This window comes from Macaca fascicularis, chromosome 16 (genome assembly GCF_037993035.2).
Source record: "Macaca fascicularis isolate 582-1 chromosome 16, T2T-MFA8v1.1".
NCBI classification, from domain to species: Eukaryota; Metazoa; Chordata; class Mammalia; order Primates; family Cercopithecidae; genus Macaca; species Macaca fascicularis.
In genome coordinates this window covers 2,448,285-2,464,332 of record NC_088390.1, presented here as the reverse complement: position 1 = coordinate 2,464,332, position 16,048 = coordinate 2,448,285, and the positions used below count along the sequence as shown (strand labels likewise).

At 48.5% G+C, this 16,048-nt stretch overlaps 2 protein-coding genes and 2 non-coding genes across 5 annotated transcripts in view; 3 read left to right on the top strand and 1 right to left on the bottom strand.

Annotated features, from left to right (window-relative positions):
- The window catches only part of SGSM2 (small G protein signaling modulator 2), a 43,593-nt gene extending 37,656 nt beyond the window's left edge, over window positions 1–5,937 (bottom strand). For both annotated transcript variants that reach the window (XM_005582478.4, XM_005582479.4), the window contains exon 1: window positions 5,696–5,937. In XM_005582478.4, coding sequence (XP_005582535.3) covers window positions 5,696–5,752 — 57 coding nt within the window. In that variant the 5' untranslated portion in view covers window positions 5,753–5,937. The remainder of the gene's footprint in view (window positions 1–5,695) is intronic.
- Window positions 5,938–6,970: 1,033 nt separating this feature from the next.
- The window catches only part of TSR1 (TSR1 ribosome maturation factor), a 13,562-nt gene continuing 4,484 nt past the window's right edge, over window positions 6,971–16,048 (top strand). Inside the window, exons 1-11 of the mRNA XM_005582475.5 lie at window positions 6,971–7,095; window positions 7,290–7,393; window positions 7,699–7,918; window positions 8,031–8,165; window positions 8,529–8,953; window positions 9,705–9,864; window positions 10,297–10,460; window positions 11,057–11,250; window positions 12,363–12,525; window positions 12,846–12,956; window positions 14,026–14,158. Of these exons, the coding sequence (XP_005582532.3) occupies window positions 6,999–7,095; window positions 7,290–7,393; window positions 7,699–7,918; window positions 8,031–8,165; window positions 8,529–8,953; window positions 9,705–9,864; window positions 10,297–10,460; window positions 11,057–11,250; window positions 12,363–12,525; window positions 12,846–12,956; window positions 14,026–14,158 (1,906 nt within the window). The 5' untranslated portion in view covers window positions 6,971–6,998. The remainder of the gene's footprint in view (window positions 7,096–7,289; window positions 7,394–7,698; window positions 7,919–8,030; window positions 8,166–8,528; window positions 8,954–9,704; window positions 9,865–10,296; window positions 10,461–11,056; window positions 11,251–12,362; window positions 12,526–12,845; window positions 12,957–14,025; window positions 14,159–16,048) is intronic.
- Window positions 13,117–13,209, top strand: LOC123569634 (small nucleolar RNA SNORD91 family). The gene has a single exon (XR_006693448.1). It is a non-coding gene; the product is annotated as a small nucleolar RNA SNORD91 family (small nucleolar RNA).
- Window positions 14,282–14,376, top strand: LOC123569633 (small nucleolar RNA SNORD91 family). The gene has a single exon (XR_006693447.1). It is a non-coding gene; the product is annotated as a small nucleolar RNA SNORD91 family (small nucleolar RNA).

Genomic DNA, 16,048 nt, shown 5'->3' with positions numbered 1-16,048 from the left:
ATCGCCACCACGCCCTGCTGATTTTTGTATTTTTAGTAGAGACGGGGTTTCACCATATTGGTAAGGCTGGTCTCGAACTCCTAACCTCAGGTGATCCACCTGCCTCGGCCTCCCAAAGTGCTGGGATTACAGATGTGAGCCACTGTGCCCAGCCGGTCATTTCTTTCTTTAAGAAAGCACTTAAAAAGAAACCTTTTTAATTGATGTGCAGTAAACATATAAAATAACTTATGTCACAATTATACAGCGGGGTGAATTTTCACACAATGAACACTCCTGTGAAATCAGCAACTACAGCAAAAAACAGAACATGTGACCAACACCCTCACCTCATCACGTTTCCTTCTAGTCACTATTCCCCCCTAAGGGTACCCACTCTCCTGATTCCAACACGATAGTTTTGTGGGGTTTTATACGTTTGTTTTTTTTTTTTTGAGATGGGAGTTTCACTTTTTTGCCCTAGCTGGAGTGAAGTGGCGTGTTCTCAGCTCACTACAACCTCCAACTCCGAGGTTCAAGCGATTCTCCTGCCTCAGCCTCCAGAGTAGCCGGGATTACAGGCATGTACCACCACGCCCAGCTGTTTTTTTTTTTCTTTTCTTTTTTTTTTTTTGTATTTTTCGTAGAGACGGGGTTTCTCCATGTTGGCCAGGCTGGTCTTGAACTCCCAACCTCAGGTGATCCACCCACCTTGGCCTCCCAAAGTGCTGGGATTACAGGTGTGAGCCACAGCCTGGGTTTTCATACTTTTCATAAGTGGAATTACTCAGTGTGTAGTGTTTTGTGACTAGTTTCTTTTGCTCACCTGTGTCATTCTGAAATTTGTTCATGCCGTGTAGAATTATAGATTGTTCATGCTCCGTGGTGTGAGCGTACAAACAACTGGCGATTGGGTGGTTTCCAGTTTGGGGCTGTTATGGGTATTGCTGCTATGAACACTGAGGACATGTCTTCTGGTGAACAAATGTTTTGGATTTATATTTCTAGGCAAGGAATGTCTGATGCATACACTTTGCTTTATTAGATATTGCCAAATTGTTCTCCAGAGTTGGTTATACCAGTTTATACTCCCATGGATGAGGTTCTGGTGGTTCCCAACATTTAAGCCAAACACTGTTGATGTCCTGGGGGAACCTGCTAGCAGGCAGATACTAGTACTGGAGATTAGAGAGATTACCTAGTGTAGAATGTTACACATAACGTAAGCCCTGGGTAGAGCTAGTCTTCCCCATTCTTTAAACAGGAATGTAATTTCTCATGCTGCCCAGGTTGCTAAGACCCTTAGTCAGGACTGTATAGTTCGGAGGGTGGTAGAACCTCAAAACGCTGGGGAGGCGGGAAGAAGGACCTAGAGGCTCCTCCCTGCTGGAAACTGCTAATGGTTAGTGCTCAGGTAAAAGGGGAACAGATCGATTTATGCACTCTGAGCTGTTAAAAGCTTCCTAGATGGTTGGGCATGGTGGCTCACGCCTGTAATCCCAGCACTTTGGGATGCTGAGGCGGGAGGATCACCTGAGGTCGGGAGTTCGAGACCAGGCTGACCAACATGGCAAAACCCCATTTCTACTAAAAATACAAAAATTAGCCAAGCATGGTATTGGGTGCCTGTAATCCCACCTACTCAAGAGGCTGAGGCAGAAGAATCACTTGAACTTGGGAGACAGAGGTTGTAGCGAGCCCAGATCGCACCATTGCAATCCAGCCTGGGCAACAAGAGTGAAACTCTGTCTCAAAAAAACAAAACAAAACAAAACAAAAAAAAAAACAAAAAACTTACTAGATTACCTCCCAAGGATGTTTGCATTCAACAGAGGATAATGTCACAGCTAAAGACCTGGAGGCATCTGAAGCAGGCTGATGGGGCAGATTTTTGGGTTAGGAGGATCTGCAGATGCCCCTAAAATTATACCAGTGGTCCTTTGTGAAAGGCCAGCCTGGTCTACCAATATTCCTGTTATTTCTCCTTGCAGAAGGGACAGGATGTTTCTCTAGAAATCAAACACTGGGCTGGGCGTGGTGGCTCACGCCTGTAATCCCAGCACTTTGGGAGGCCGAGGCGGGTGGACCATGAGGTCAGGAGATCGAGACCATCCTGGCAAACACGGTGAAACCCTGTCTCTACTGAAAATACAAAAAATTAGCTGGGCGTGGTGGCGGGCCCTGTAGTCCCAGCTCCTTGGGAGGCTGAGGCAGGAGAATGGCGTGAACCCAGGAGGCGGAGCTTGCAGTGAGCCGAGATCGCACCACTGCACTCCAGCCTGGGGTTGGAGACCGTGTCTCAAATAAATAAATAATAAATAAATAAATAAATAAATAAATAAAACACTGAAGGAGGAAAGGAGAAACACTGAGTTCAGAGCAGGTCAACTTTTGTCAGGTATGATACGTAGCTGTGGCATATTCTGACATTTCTCACATTTTCTTAGGAATCACTTTTCGAGCAGTATACTCCTAACACTGTTAGAAACAGTATAGTTTCTAACACTGGTAGAAAAAGTCATCATCCTCTTAAAAAATATTTCCTGGCCATTCACAGTGGCTCATGCCTGTAATCCCAACACCTTGGGAGGCCAAGGCGAGGTCAGGAGATTGAGACCATCCTGGTCAACATGGTGAAACCCCATCTCTACTAAAATACAAAAAATTAGCTGGGTGTGGTGACATGTGCCTATAGTCCCAGCTACTCAGGAGGCTGAGGCAGAGGAATCACTTGAATCCGGGAGGTGAAGGTTGCAGTGAGCTGAGATCGCACCACTGCACTCCAGCCTGGCAACAGAACAAGACTCCATCTCCAAAAAAAAAAAAAAAAAAAAAAGGATTTCCCATTATCTGTGACTAACCTCCAAAACTGAATCACACCTATAATCCCAGCATATCCACCTCTAGTGTGGGTACAGGTACTTTTCTATTTTGTTTGTATTGTTCAAGTCTCTGTCACTAGACTGCTTCCTTTCAGAGGAGAATCAAGATTTCTCTTTTTTTTTTTTTTTTTTGAGACGGAGTCTCGCTCTGCCGCCCAGGCTGGAGTGCAGTGGCCAGATCTCAGCTCACTGCAAGCTCCGCCTCCCGGGTTCACGCCATTCTCCTGCCTCAGCCTCCCGAGTAGCTGGGACTACAGGCGCCCGCCGCCTCGCCCGGCTAATTTTTTGTATTTTTTTTTTTTTTTTTTTTTTTTTGAGACGGAGTCTCGCTGTGTCTCCCAGGCTGGAGTGCAGTGGCGTGATCTCGGCTCACTGCAAGCTCCGCCTCCCGGGTTCACGCCATTCTCCTGCCTCAGCCTCCCGAGTAGCTGGGACTACAGGCGCCCGCCCCTGCGCCCGGCTAGTTTTCTGTATTTTTTAGTAGAGACGGGGTTTCACCGTGTTAGCCAGGATGGTCTCGATCTCCTCGTGATCCGCCCGTCTTGGCCTCCCAAAGTGCTGGGATTACAGGCTTGAGCCACCGCGCCCGGCCCATAAGATTTCTCTTTTCAGTGGGGAGAGCAGAATTGGGCTTAAATGCTGACTTGATACACCCCTGGCCTAAGAAAGCCCTTTCTTGGCCTCTTCACGGCAAAGACTCAAAGAAGCTTCTCCCACAAGCTGGAAAGCTGATGGCTTCAACTACATCTTTGCCAAGGGGAGGGGTGGGAACAAACTTTAGGGCATAGTAGCCAGGCCATGGCTAACACATGAGAACCATCTAGAGCTTTCCAGGATTTTTTTTTTTTTTTTGAGATGGAGTCTCGCTCTGTCGCCCAGGCTGGGGTGCAGTGATGCTATCTCAGCTCACTGCAATCTCCTCCTCCCGGGTTCACGCCATTCTCCTGCCTCAGCCTCTCGAGTAGCTGGGACTACAGGCGCCCACCACCACCCCTAGCTACTTTTTTGTATTTTTAGTAGAGACGAGGTTTCACTGTGTTAGCCACGACGGTCTCGATCTCCGGACCTCGTGATCCGCCCGCCTCAGCCTCCCAAAGTGCTGGGATTACAGGTGTGAGTCACTGCGCCGGGCTGGAGTGCAGTGGTTCGATCTTGGCTCACTGCAACCACACCTCCTGGGTTCAAGCGATTCTCCTGCCTCAGCCTCCTGAGAAGCTGGGATTACAGGTGCCCTCCACCATGCCTGGCTAATTTTTGTATTTTTTTTTTTTTTTTTCGGTAGAGATGGGGTTTCACCATCTTGGCCAGGCTGGTCTCGAACTCCTGACCTCGTGATCTACCCGCCTCAGCCTCCCAAAGTGTTGAGATTACAGGAATGAGCCACCGCGCCCGTCTGCTTTCCAGGATTTTATGAGAGCCCAGACCCTTCCCCAGCCCTGAAACTCTAATTAGGGCTCAGCTAAGGTAAACTTTTTTTTTTTTTGAGACAGAGTCTCACTGTGTCGCCCAGGCTAGAGTACAGTGGCACAATCTCGGCTCACTGCAACCTCCACCTCCCAGGTTCCAGCGATTCTCCTGCCTCAGTCTCCCAGGTAGCTGGGTTTACAGGCACACGCCACCACGCCTGGCTTATTTTGGTATTTTTAGTAGAGACGGGGTTTTGCCATGTTGGCCAGGCTGGTCTCGAACTCCTGAGCTCAGGTGATCTGCCTGCCTATGCCTCCCAACGTGCTGGGATTACAGGCGTGAGGGAAACTTTTATATATAAGGTAGGCAGCATAGAGAGGAAGAAATCTAGACTCAGAGAAGTTAAGTAACTCACTCAAGGTCACACAGACTAGGTCCAGACTATTCCAAAATGTATGCTTTCCAAACACCAGGCCTCGAAGTCTCCAAAATCAGCACATTTATTTACCAAACAGTCAGGGAGTGCCTACAGTGTGCCAGGCACTGGATACAAGGTAGTGGACAAAACAGAGGGTCTCCCCTGGTGGAGTTTACTTACCAGGCGGAAAACAGCCATAGAGGCAGGCAGGGGAAGGAGGCCCAACGCATTCTAATCTGCGCTGCGGGTTTGAGCTCTCCAGCTCTCACATGGGAGTGAGTCATTCATATGGGCACTGCCCCCCACCCGAAATGGAAATGGGCTTTTGGGCAGGGTCAGGGTAAACGGAGTTAGTAGAGGGAAGGACTGCTTCTCTTTCTGAAGTAGGGGGGCTTCCCTCAAAAGGGAAAAACTTCCGAGTGTTAAAAACCATTCTCAAACAAGCCCCTGGTCCCTGGGTAAGGAGGTGGGCGTGGAGGGAGAAACTGAGGTGTGCGGTGAACCCCTCTGGCAGCGAGCACTCCATAGCTGGAGGCACAGCGGAGGGGCAGCGTTGGACAAGGGGGAGCTCAGCCCGCAAGACACCCCCTGAGGACAAGGGGAAGTCGGTCCGCACGACACCCACCTGCGCCGCGGGAGCCCGCGCGGGGCCCCGCCCCCTCCCCCGGCGGCGCGGGCACTGAATGGGCAGCTCCGGCTCCAGCCGTCCCCACCATCCCCGCCACCCCTCCCCCGGCCTCGGGCTCCCAGTGCCGCTGCCGTCACAGGGCGGGGAGCTGCGGGGCTGAGAAGCAAACAAGCCCGGAGCGCCGGCCGGAGCCCCCGGGCCGAGGGGCGCTGCCCTCCCCCATCCGAGAAAAGGGAGGGAGGCGCAGCCCGTCCAGGACCCTCCCCTCCCGGCGCACGTTCGGCCCGGGTGCCCGCGCCGGGGGGTGGGCGCGAACCTTTCTGCCCCCTGGGCCGCGCGAGCCAGGACACGAGCCCCCCGGGGTCCTTGCCTCGACTTTACCTCCTTCTTCACGTTCCACAGCAGTTTCTCTTTGACTGCGTCCTCTGCGCTGCCCATGGTGTGGCAGGAGGCGGCGCCGAGCGGCCCTCGGAGCCCCCGCGCCCCCGCCGCCTCCGCGACTCTCGGCTCAGCGCCCCACGCGCAAGGCGGAGCCCCCGCCCGCCGCGCTCCCGGCCCGCCGCCGCCGCCGCCGCAGCCACTGCCCGGTGCTCGGCTCCGCAGCCATCTTCCGAGCCCCGCACAGACGTCAGGCGGCAGGCCCGGCCCCTTCCCACAGCCGGAGGGGGGTTGCGCACAGCGACGGGGGATCGGGGCGGGGAGAGGCCGTGCGCGCCTAGGGGCGGCAGACCCGGGCGCGCGCCACAGGGGTCGCTGTCATGGAAACGCACCCGCTCCCGCTGGAGGGCGCGAAGCCGCATTGTGAGCGCCGGCCCTGGGGCCCGCGGCCCGGCGGCTGAGAGCGAGCCTCGGTCCCGCTCAATGTCCCCTGACTTCTCCCTGCTCCCTCTCCCGACGGGACGGAAAGGGCCGGGGCTCGGGCACGGAATCCCCTGCGGTCCGAGCCTGGCCACGGCGAAGCCGGTGCAGCCTGGCCCCGTGACCCCTCTGAATCCCCGTCCGGCCGTCGCCAAGTTTCTGGGAAGATTAGTGGGAGCGCAGCCGCCGGAGCCCGAGGGCCGGAGGGTCGCAGCCAGTCCCCCTCGCCGGGTCGCCACGTCCCACAGGGTCCTTCCCTGCCGCTCCGTGGGAGGCGGGGCGCGGGTTGGAGTAACAGGGACGGGCGTGAGCTGGTAAGGAACCGGGCAAGGTGAGAGAAGTGTCTTCCACGCGATTCCCAAGCCTCGCTAGGGAATTGAGGGAGAAGAAAGGTTGCTCAGAGTGATAAAGAACACGCCATTGCAAATGGAAGAGCAACATGCCCGAATCTAGGTGACAGGAAGGGCTTAGGCCTTTTCGGCACGAATGGAGCCTTCCAGTCAACATGTTTCTATGTGATGCAGTTTTATGGCGCAAAAAAAATGACAATGCAAGGGGCACAAACAGCCCTGCTGGACCAATAGCCCAAGCCTCGAGAGTCTACATCGGGCGCCTTCAAGCCTCCAAACCACACACTACAGCGTGGGAAAACTTCCCATCGTGGCTTGGCAGAGCGACTAACGCGGCGCGCTTTGGGGTGGCTGGAAAAGACCGTCGCGGGAGGGCGCAGGGAGTCCCGCCCCACTGAGAGCCCGCCCCCTTGGAGGGGACAGGAAGCGTTCGTCCTGGCCCGGAAGCAGTGTTGACTGTACACGCGCGCTGCGGCATGGCGGCTCACCGCCCCGGTCCGCTCAAGCAGCAGAATAAAGCTCATAAAGGCGGGCGGCATCGGGGTCGGGGATCTGCACAGCGGGACGGCAAGGGTAAGAAGATAGCGTAGAAGGAATAAGGGCTATTTGGCCATTATTAACTCTTTTTCCCCATGCCCAGACTGAGCTTTCTGTCTCCCGTCTGGGCTCCACGCGAAAGGCCCTTTCTAAGGTGGGCGGAGAGGAGTCCCTTTTCTTGACCTTGTTATGGGGTCGATCACACCAGCCCCTTCTAATATGCCCTTCAGGCCGTCTAGCACTGAAAACCCTAAGCAAGAAGGTGAGAAAAGAACTCAGCAGAGTCGACCAGAGGCATCGCGCCAGCCAGCTCCGAAAGCAGAAGAAGGAGGCGGTGAGAGGAGCGGGATTTGGGAGAGTGCGGCTTCTCTGCTGTTCTAGGTGGCTATTGCCTGGAACTGGAAAATGAGACCGGGTGGGGGTCCAGGGATAGAGCATAGCCCTAGAGCACGTGTCGAGCCTGCAGGTCTAGCATTTTTTGCTTTCGTCAGAATTCCTGCCACCCCGCCGACATACCTGTGGTCTGCTACCAGAGAGATGCTGGTTGTGGGTAGAGGGGGCATCTGTGGGAATGGAAATTCAATGCTGGCGTGAAGTACTGACACGCTGAGATGTTCTCGGATATCTTTCTATTTTCAGGTTCTGGCAGAGAAGAGACAGCTGGGTGGCAAGGATGGCCCTCCTCATCAGGTACTGGTGGTGCCCCTGCACAGCAGAATTTCCCTGCCAGAGGCCATGCAGCTGCTTCAGGATAGGGACACTGGAACAGTACACTTGAATGAATTGGGAAACACCCAGAGCTTTATGCTGCTATGCCCCCGCTTGAAACATCGGTGGTTTTTCACGTCAGCAAGGCCAGGTTAGAGTATACACCAATATTTTCTATTATGTTTGAGTAGTGGTAATTTTTTTTTTTTTAGTATAATATGCTGGTGCCAGCCACCTCTTCTTACTGTGTCTTCTGTCTCCAGGGGATCTGCACACTGTGTTAGACATGGCTAAAGTAGCTGATACCATCCTGTTCCTTCTTGATCCACTAGAAGGCTGGGACAGCACCGGCGATTACTGTCTTTCCTGCCTCTTTGCTCAGGGCCTTCCCACCTATAGTAAGTGAGTTAACATTTATTGTGCACCTATAATGTGTCAGGCACTATGCCTGGCATTTTATATAGAAGTACAACTGACGGATCATATTCAACTGATGGTGGGATGTATACATATGGATTAAACTTGATCCATTGTTTACAGATTATCACTCAGTGTGTCTTTTTGTTTTTGGCTCTCCTTTGCCCAGAGAAACAAGGATATGAAGTTTGATTTCACTGTGAAATTCCTTCAGGGTAGTTAAGTGTTGGGTTTCCCAGTGATCTCTGGGCTTGCAACTGAGCTATTAGGTTGTTTGTGAACTGCGGAGGGATTTTTATGTAATGAAGCAATAGGTCATGAAGCATTTTCTCTTTTGCTTACAGCACTAGCTGTCCAGGGGATTTCTGGCCTCCCACTGAAGAAACAAATAGATGCCAGGAAGAAGCTAAGTAAAGCAGTGGAGAAGCGCTTTCTGCATGACAAATTCCTCTTGTTAGACACTCAACAGGAGGCAGGGATGCTGCTTAGGCAGTTGGCTAACCAGAAGCAACAGCATCTTGCGTTTCGAGATCGGCGGGCCTACCTGTTTGCCCATGCTGTTGATTTTGTTCCTAGTGAAGAGAATAACTTGGTGGGCACCTTGAAAATTTCAGGCTATGTTCGAGGGCAGACTGTGAATGTCAATAGGTTGCTGCATATCGTTGGACATGGCGATTTCCAGATGAAACAGATAGATGCCCCTGGAGACCCTTTCCCTTTAAATCCTAGAAGAATTAAACCCCAGAAGGACCCAGACATGGCAATGGAGGTAAGACTGATATTCTTAAATCATGTTCATGTGAAAGTTGGCACAGGAAGGAAACTTAAATTCGGAGAAGGTAGTCTGTTCACTTAGGTGAATGAGGAGACTGCTAGTCTGAAGTAAGGCAATAGTCAGTTATAAATATGTTGATAAATCACATTTATCCAGCACTTTCTGGGTACTCTGCACTGCAACTGGCTCTGAGTTTATAGAACACACTCAAGACGTGGTTGCTTTCCTCAAGGGACTTAATTGGGCTGGAACAAAATGGCGTCTGTGAAATAAAGATTGAGATAGCATATGGTTAAGGTGTGGATCAGCAGTGGAAGTTGAGAAAGTAGACTAGCAAGCTTCACAGAAGAGATCAGACTTGAGCAAGGTGTTGAGAAGGATGAATGTGATTTATGAGTTGAAGAAGGATAAAGGAATATTCTAGAAGATAGAGACAGAATGAACCTAGGCACAGTGGTGGATCAAAGGGTTTATTTGAACCTTGAAAAATCAGCTTGATAGCAGTGAGGTATGTAATAAATGGGTAGGAGTGGGAGCAGATTAAGAAAGACCTCAAGAGCCAAGCAGAGACTTAAAATACCCTGGAAATTAGAAAATGGCCATTTGAAAAGTTTTGACAAGTTTTAGCATTCTGTTGCATTCATCTTCTACATGAGGACTGATATTTCTGGGTCTTTCTGGTTACTATATTAGATTTAGGAGATTTTTGGTTCATGGTTGGCTATCACCTGCTTTTGGTTTTCAGATTTGTGCTACGGATACTGTAGATGATATGGAAGAAGGCCTTAAGGTCCTAATGAGGGCAGACCCTGATAGACAGGAATCCTTGCAAGCAGAGGTTATCCCAGATCCAATGGAGGGAGAGCAAACCTGGCCCACTGAGGAGGAGCTGAGTGAGGCAAAGGGTTGGTATTGGTAAACTTGTTTGTAATTCATCTGACCTGGAATTGTGGATTTTCTCTAGCTGTTCCAAGTGAGGGCCCTATAGGATAGAGTGGGATGGGGATATAGTTGAAAGTCTTTCCTCACCCTCAAATGCTGTATGTTTTCAGTAAACAAACATTACACACAGCTTTGTTCCATTTCACAAAATTATTTGTGTTAATGTTTCATCGTGAACAGATAAACAACTTTGCATTCATTGCAGGGATTATTTAGCTGTGTAAGTATTGCTAGTTGTGAGGCAGCTGAATTAAATTTGGAAGTAGTTCTATTTACAGTGTCTGCCAGAATTTCCCATGTTGGCAGCAGTATCTGGTACCTTGCCTAGGTGAGAATAACCAGAGGGATAGGGAAAGGAAGTCTATAATTTACTTAATTTGTTTGGGCTTTTACAGATTTCTTGAAGGAAAGTTCAAAGGTGGTAAAGAAGGTCCCCAAAGGAACATCCAGTTACCAGGCTGAATGGATTTTGGATGGTGGCAGCCAAAGTGGTGGGGAAGGAGATGAATATGAATATGATGATATGGAACATGAGGATTTTATGGAGGAGGAATCTCAGGTAAGGAAATGAGGCCTTAGGCCAATTCTGCATCTAGCTCCAAATGTAAGGCAAAATGCAATTGTGATCTTGAGGGGTGTGTATGGTTAGTTTTTTGTTTGTTTGTTTGTTTGTTTTTGAGATGGCGTCTCACTCTGTCGCCCAGGCTGGAGTGCAGTGGCACGATCTGGGCTCACTGCAAGCTCTGCCTCCCGGGTTCACGCCATTCTCCTGCCTCAGCCTCCTGAGTAGCTGGGACTACAGGTGCCGGCCACCACGCCCGGCTAATTTTTTTGTATTTTTAGTAGAGATGGGGTTTCACCGTGTTAGCCAGGATGGTCTCGATCTCCTGACCTCGTGATCCGCCCATCTCGTCCTCCCACAGTGCTGGGATTATAGGCATGAGCCACTGCGCCCGGCCGTGTGTGGTTAGTTTCTTAGGAATGACTCTAGTTGCCAGGAATGAGGTTTTTGTTTTTATACTTTAGACTGTATTAGAATTTATGTTGGTTGGGAATAGGGATCTAGTACAATTATTTTACTCTTAGCTTATTGGCCTTTGGGGTAGAGACAGGTGTGGATTTCTTCTGAAATAACTGTAATCCTTTATTCTACAGGATGAGAGTAGTGAAGAAGAAGAGGAGGAATATGAAACTATGACTGTCGGGGAGTCTGTGCATGATGGTCTGTATGATGAGAAAGTGGATGAAGAAGCTGAGGCAAAAATGTTGGAGAAATATAAACAAGAAAGACTGGAAGAGATGTTTCCAGATGAAGTGGACACCCCCCGTGATGTGGCTGCTAGAATTCGGTTAGTCAACAAGTCTATCAACAAGTCTAAATTAAATCAATAGGTTTTTAAAAACTTGGCTCAGAGCTGTGTCACTGTGATGCAAAAGAAGTGAAACATATTTTTCCTGCTCCTGAAGAGCTAACGTTTAATATGGGAAGCCAAGACATACATACAGGAAATGGTCATATATAATCAAGTTCTAGACTGTGGTATAGACTAACGTTACAGGACTTTGATGAAGGAGAAATACTAAGGTTAATTAGCAAATACTTCTTCCCAAAGGAGCCAATACTCAATTGACTTACATAATGTTTGGAGATTTTAGGGGGTTTGGGTAGAATAGCGGAAGTAGAAGAGTGAAGATGTAGATGATTATATCTGTTCTGGGGGTGAGTGACTAAAGCCAGTGAATTAACTTTGGATGTTAGGGAGGTAAGGCTATGTATTAGGTCTTTCTCGCATTGCTATAAAGAAGTACCAGAGACTGTGCAATTTATAAACAAAAGAGGTTTAATTGGGTCATGGTCCTGCAGGCTGTACAGGAAGCATGGTGCTGGCATCTGCTCAGCTTCTGGGGTGGCCTTAAACAATCATGGCAGAAGGCAGAGGGGGAACAAGTCATGTCACACGGCCAGCGCAGGAACCAGAGAGCAAGGCAGGAGGTGCTACACACTTTTAAACAACCAGATCTCATGAGAACTCACTCACCAAGGGGGATGGTGCTAATCGATTCATGAGAAAATCTCCCCCCTAATGCAGTCACCTCCCACCAGGCTCCACCTCCAACACTGGGGATTATATTTCAGTATGAGATTTGGGCAGGGACACACACCTGAACTATATCAGGCCATTACCAAGCATCTTTTTTGTCAGGTTAAAAAGCTCCCTGACAGGTAACAGGGAGCCACTGTAAATACTTTGTCTTTTGTCAATGGGAAGCTTGGGTTTGGTTCTGATAGAACTCGTTACAAGCTGTTTTGGAGTGTGGTCTTGGTTGAAGCTGTTGGGTTGTTTGGAGAGAGAGTGATTGGAGTTCTTTTCAGCTAGCTCCTTAGCCATTTTAGCAGTGACGAGTCTATATAGCACCATATAAATCTGACTTAATTTCTTTAAAATCTTCAATATCCTAGATTTCAGAAATACAGAGGGCTTAAGAGCTTCCGGACATCTCCATGGGATCCGAAGGAAAACCTTCCTCAAGATTATGCTCGGATATTTCAGTTTCAGAACTTTACTAATACTAGGAAAAGCATTTTTAAAGAGATTGAAGAAAAAGAGGTTGAAGGAGCTGAGGTATCTATCCTCCTTGTTCATCTTGTATGTTGCTTTCATTTGTCAACATGCTCCCTACTTTATTCCTTCTCTTGGCATGAAAATACGCTGCATTGGGGGATTAGGGGAGCCCCTGAGTCATTGAGTAGAATGATACTGGGAACAAAGAGGTATCAACTATGTTAAATGAAAAAGCGTGATCTGGGTAGTGAAGCATCTTGAAGGGTGAGTGTAGGCTTTAAAAAGGTCATCTGAGAGACTCAGCATATTTGGAGGAAGCTTCCTCATTATTGGGACTTTGAAGGGTAACTCCATGATTGCTTTCTGCTTTCTTATGGCAGGTTGGCTGGTATGTCACACTTCATGTCTCTGAAGTCCCTGTCTCAGTGGTCGAGTGCTTCAGGCAAGGAGCACCCTTGATTGCATTTTCTTTACTACCTCACGAACAGAAGGTAAATTAGTGTCTTGTAGGAAAATGGGAGGTTATGAAAATGGGAGGTTATGAAACTTTGCAGCTGCTTCTGACAGTCTAAAATTTTGTTTATGTATGACTAACATTTTGCTCATTGGGATACAGAAAGTCTCCCTTTATGATTAGGAATTGGAGAATAATGGAGAAGTCAGTGATGGTTTTATTCATGTTGTCTGAACCTGTCTGAAACATCGGTGATGCAATCTCTGGGTGATTCTGAGACTTCTCTAAGTGTGTTTTTCAGACCAGATTTTGAACAAGGGTTGGCAGCCATTAAAATAAAGGTTTGGCTGGGCGCGGTGGCTCACGCATGTAATCCCAGCACTTTTTGGGAGGCCAAGGTGGGCGGATCACCTGAGGTCGGGAGTTTGAGACTAGCCTGACCAACATGGAGAAACCCCATCCCTACTAAAAATACAAAATTAGCCAGGCGTGGTGGCATATGCCTGTGATCCCAGCTACTTGGGAGGCTGAGGCAGGAGAATTGCTTGAACCCGGTAGGCGGAGGTTGTGGTGAGCCAAGATTGCGCCATTGCTTTCCAGCCTGGGCAACAAAAGTGAAACTCCATGTCAAAAAAAAAAAAAAAAGTTTGTGCCAAGGTGCAGATCTCTTTTCTTTTGGTGGCCAGTAGTTGTGTATGTTGTGGGGGTATGTGATAGTTCTTTGATGGGTTTTGGTAAGGGCTCAAGAAGAAGGGGCTTGAATGAGTGTGGTTTTGAGATTGTGGTGAGTGAATGCCTTGAAGGCCACTGATTTTTGTGTGGCAGATGTTGAGCTCTTTTCTGTTAGATGCAGGAAGGTAGGTTAGCATTGAAGGGTGCCTGAACGCTCCTACGTTAAGCCTACATTAAGCCTACGTTCGGCTTAAATGCCAGTCATTGGTGGAGGGAAAGGATGAACCTGTGTTTCAGCATCTGCACTCCCCATTAATTAGCATTGTCAGTTCTTAGAATGAGTCTGAATCTGCTAGTTTGGTTTGCCTTCTTTCAGTTTAGGCAATTGTATTCCTAGGCTATGAAGATTTTTATTTTTCTTACTTGGTCCCCAGATGTCAGTATTGAATATGGTGGTGAGGCGTGACCCTGGCAACACTGAACCCGTGAAAGCCAAAGAAGAGCTCATATTCCACTGTGGATTCAGGCGCTTCCGAGCCTCACCTTTATTCTCTCAGCACACTGCAGGTTAGCAGTGGGGAACCTGGGTTCTTGTCCATCTTGTCTTTTGGGAAACTGACTTGTGGAGGGGTACAGAATATGGTTTCAAAATCTTACATCTCTGGATTAGAGGTATTTTCAGTACTCTGGCTTAAGAGCCAATGATGTTTTTACTCAAAATGTCTGAACCTGTCTGAAGCATCCCAGTGATGCAACCTCTGTGTGATACTGAGGCTTTTTTGCCATGAGTATTTGTTCCAGAGCAGGTTTTGAGTAGAAGTTGGCAGCTCTGTAAAAAGGGTATTAGGGTGGGTGAAGTGGTGCAGTGGCTTACACCCATAATCCCAACACTTGTGGCATTAGAATGGGGAATTGGAGACCAAAAAAACTAAGGTTTAATCATATATATATATATTTTTTTTTTTTTTAAATTTTTTTTGAGACGGAGTCTTGCTCTGTCGCCCAGGCTGGAGTGCAGTGGCGAGATCTGGGCTCACTGAAGCTCCGCCTCCCGGGTTCACGCCATTCTCCTGCCTCAGCCTCCCGAGTAGCTGGGACCACAGGCGCCCGCCACCACGCCAGCTAAGTTTTTGTATTTTTAGTAGAGACGGGGTTTCACCATGTTAGCCAGGACGGTCTTGATCTCCTGACCTTGTGATCCACCTGCCTCGGCCTCCCAAAGTGCTGGGATTACAGGCGTGAGCTGCCACCACGCCCGGCCTGGTTATTTTTTATTTTATTTTATTTTTTGGAGACGAGTCTTACTCCATTGCCCAGGCTGGAGTGCAATCGTATGATCTCGGCTCACTGCAATCTCCGCCTCCTGGGTTCAAGCCGTTCTCCTGCCTCAGCCTCCCAAGTAGAGTAGTTGAGACTACAGGCACGCACGACCATGCCCAGCTAATTTTTGTATTTTTAGTAGAGATGGGGTTTCACCATGTTGGCCAGGCTGGTCTTGAACTCCTGGCCTCAGGTGATCCGCCCACCTCGGTCTCCCAAAGTGCTGGGATTACAGACGTGAGCCAGCGTGCCTGGCCTTTTTTTTTTTTTTTTTTTTTTTTTTTTTTTGAGACGGAGTCTCTCTCACTCTGATGCCCAACTGGAGTGCAATGGTGCCATCCAGGCTCACTGCAACCTCTGCCTTCCAGGTTCAAGCAATTTTCCTGCCTCAGCTTCCCGAGTAGCTGAGATTACAGGCGCCTGCCACCACGCCTGGCTAATTTGTGTATTTTTAGTAGAGACAGGGTTTTACCATGCTGGCCAGGCTGGTCTTGACCTTAGGCGATCCTCCTGCCTTGGCCTCCCAAAGTGCTAGGATTACAGGCGTGAGCCACTGCACCTGGCCAATCATTTTTTTATTGTTTCAAAATGGTTTTGATTTTTTTTTAGGATGAAATAACTATTTTCATATTTTAGACAGTTGGGAAAATAAGGAATAATGTAAAAGTACAATTATCTTAGAGAAAATTCACTTTTATTTTATACATTTTCATGTGGATCTCTGTTTTTTTTTTTTTTTTTTAACAGAATTTGGATTGTAATTGTAAATATGGTGTTAAACATTGCATTTATCATTTAATTAATTTTGATCAATTTTCCATAAGATTAATTAGTTTATGAGACTTTTAATGCTTTATTGTCATTTGGATATATTCCAGTGTATGTGATGTACTGATATTTATTTGAGCTTCTACAGGTGAGGACTTAGGCTATTTCTAATGTTTTGCTCTAAATTAGATCTGTGTGCATAAAACTTTATTTACTTCTCTGCTTATTTCATAAAGGCAGATCCTTAGAACTGGAACTAAATCAAAGTCTTAGTTCCAGAGACTGAGGCAGGAGGATCACTTGAGGTCAGGAGTGTGAGACCCCTGTCTCTACAATTTTTTTTTCTTCCCGATACAGAGTCCAGCTCTG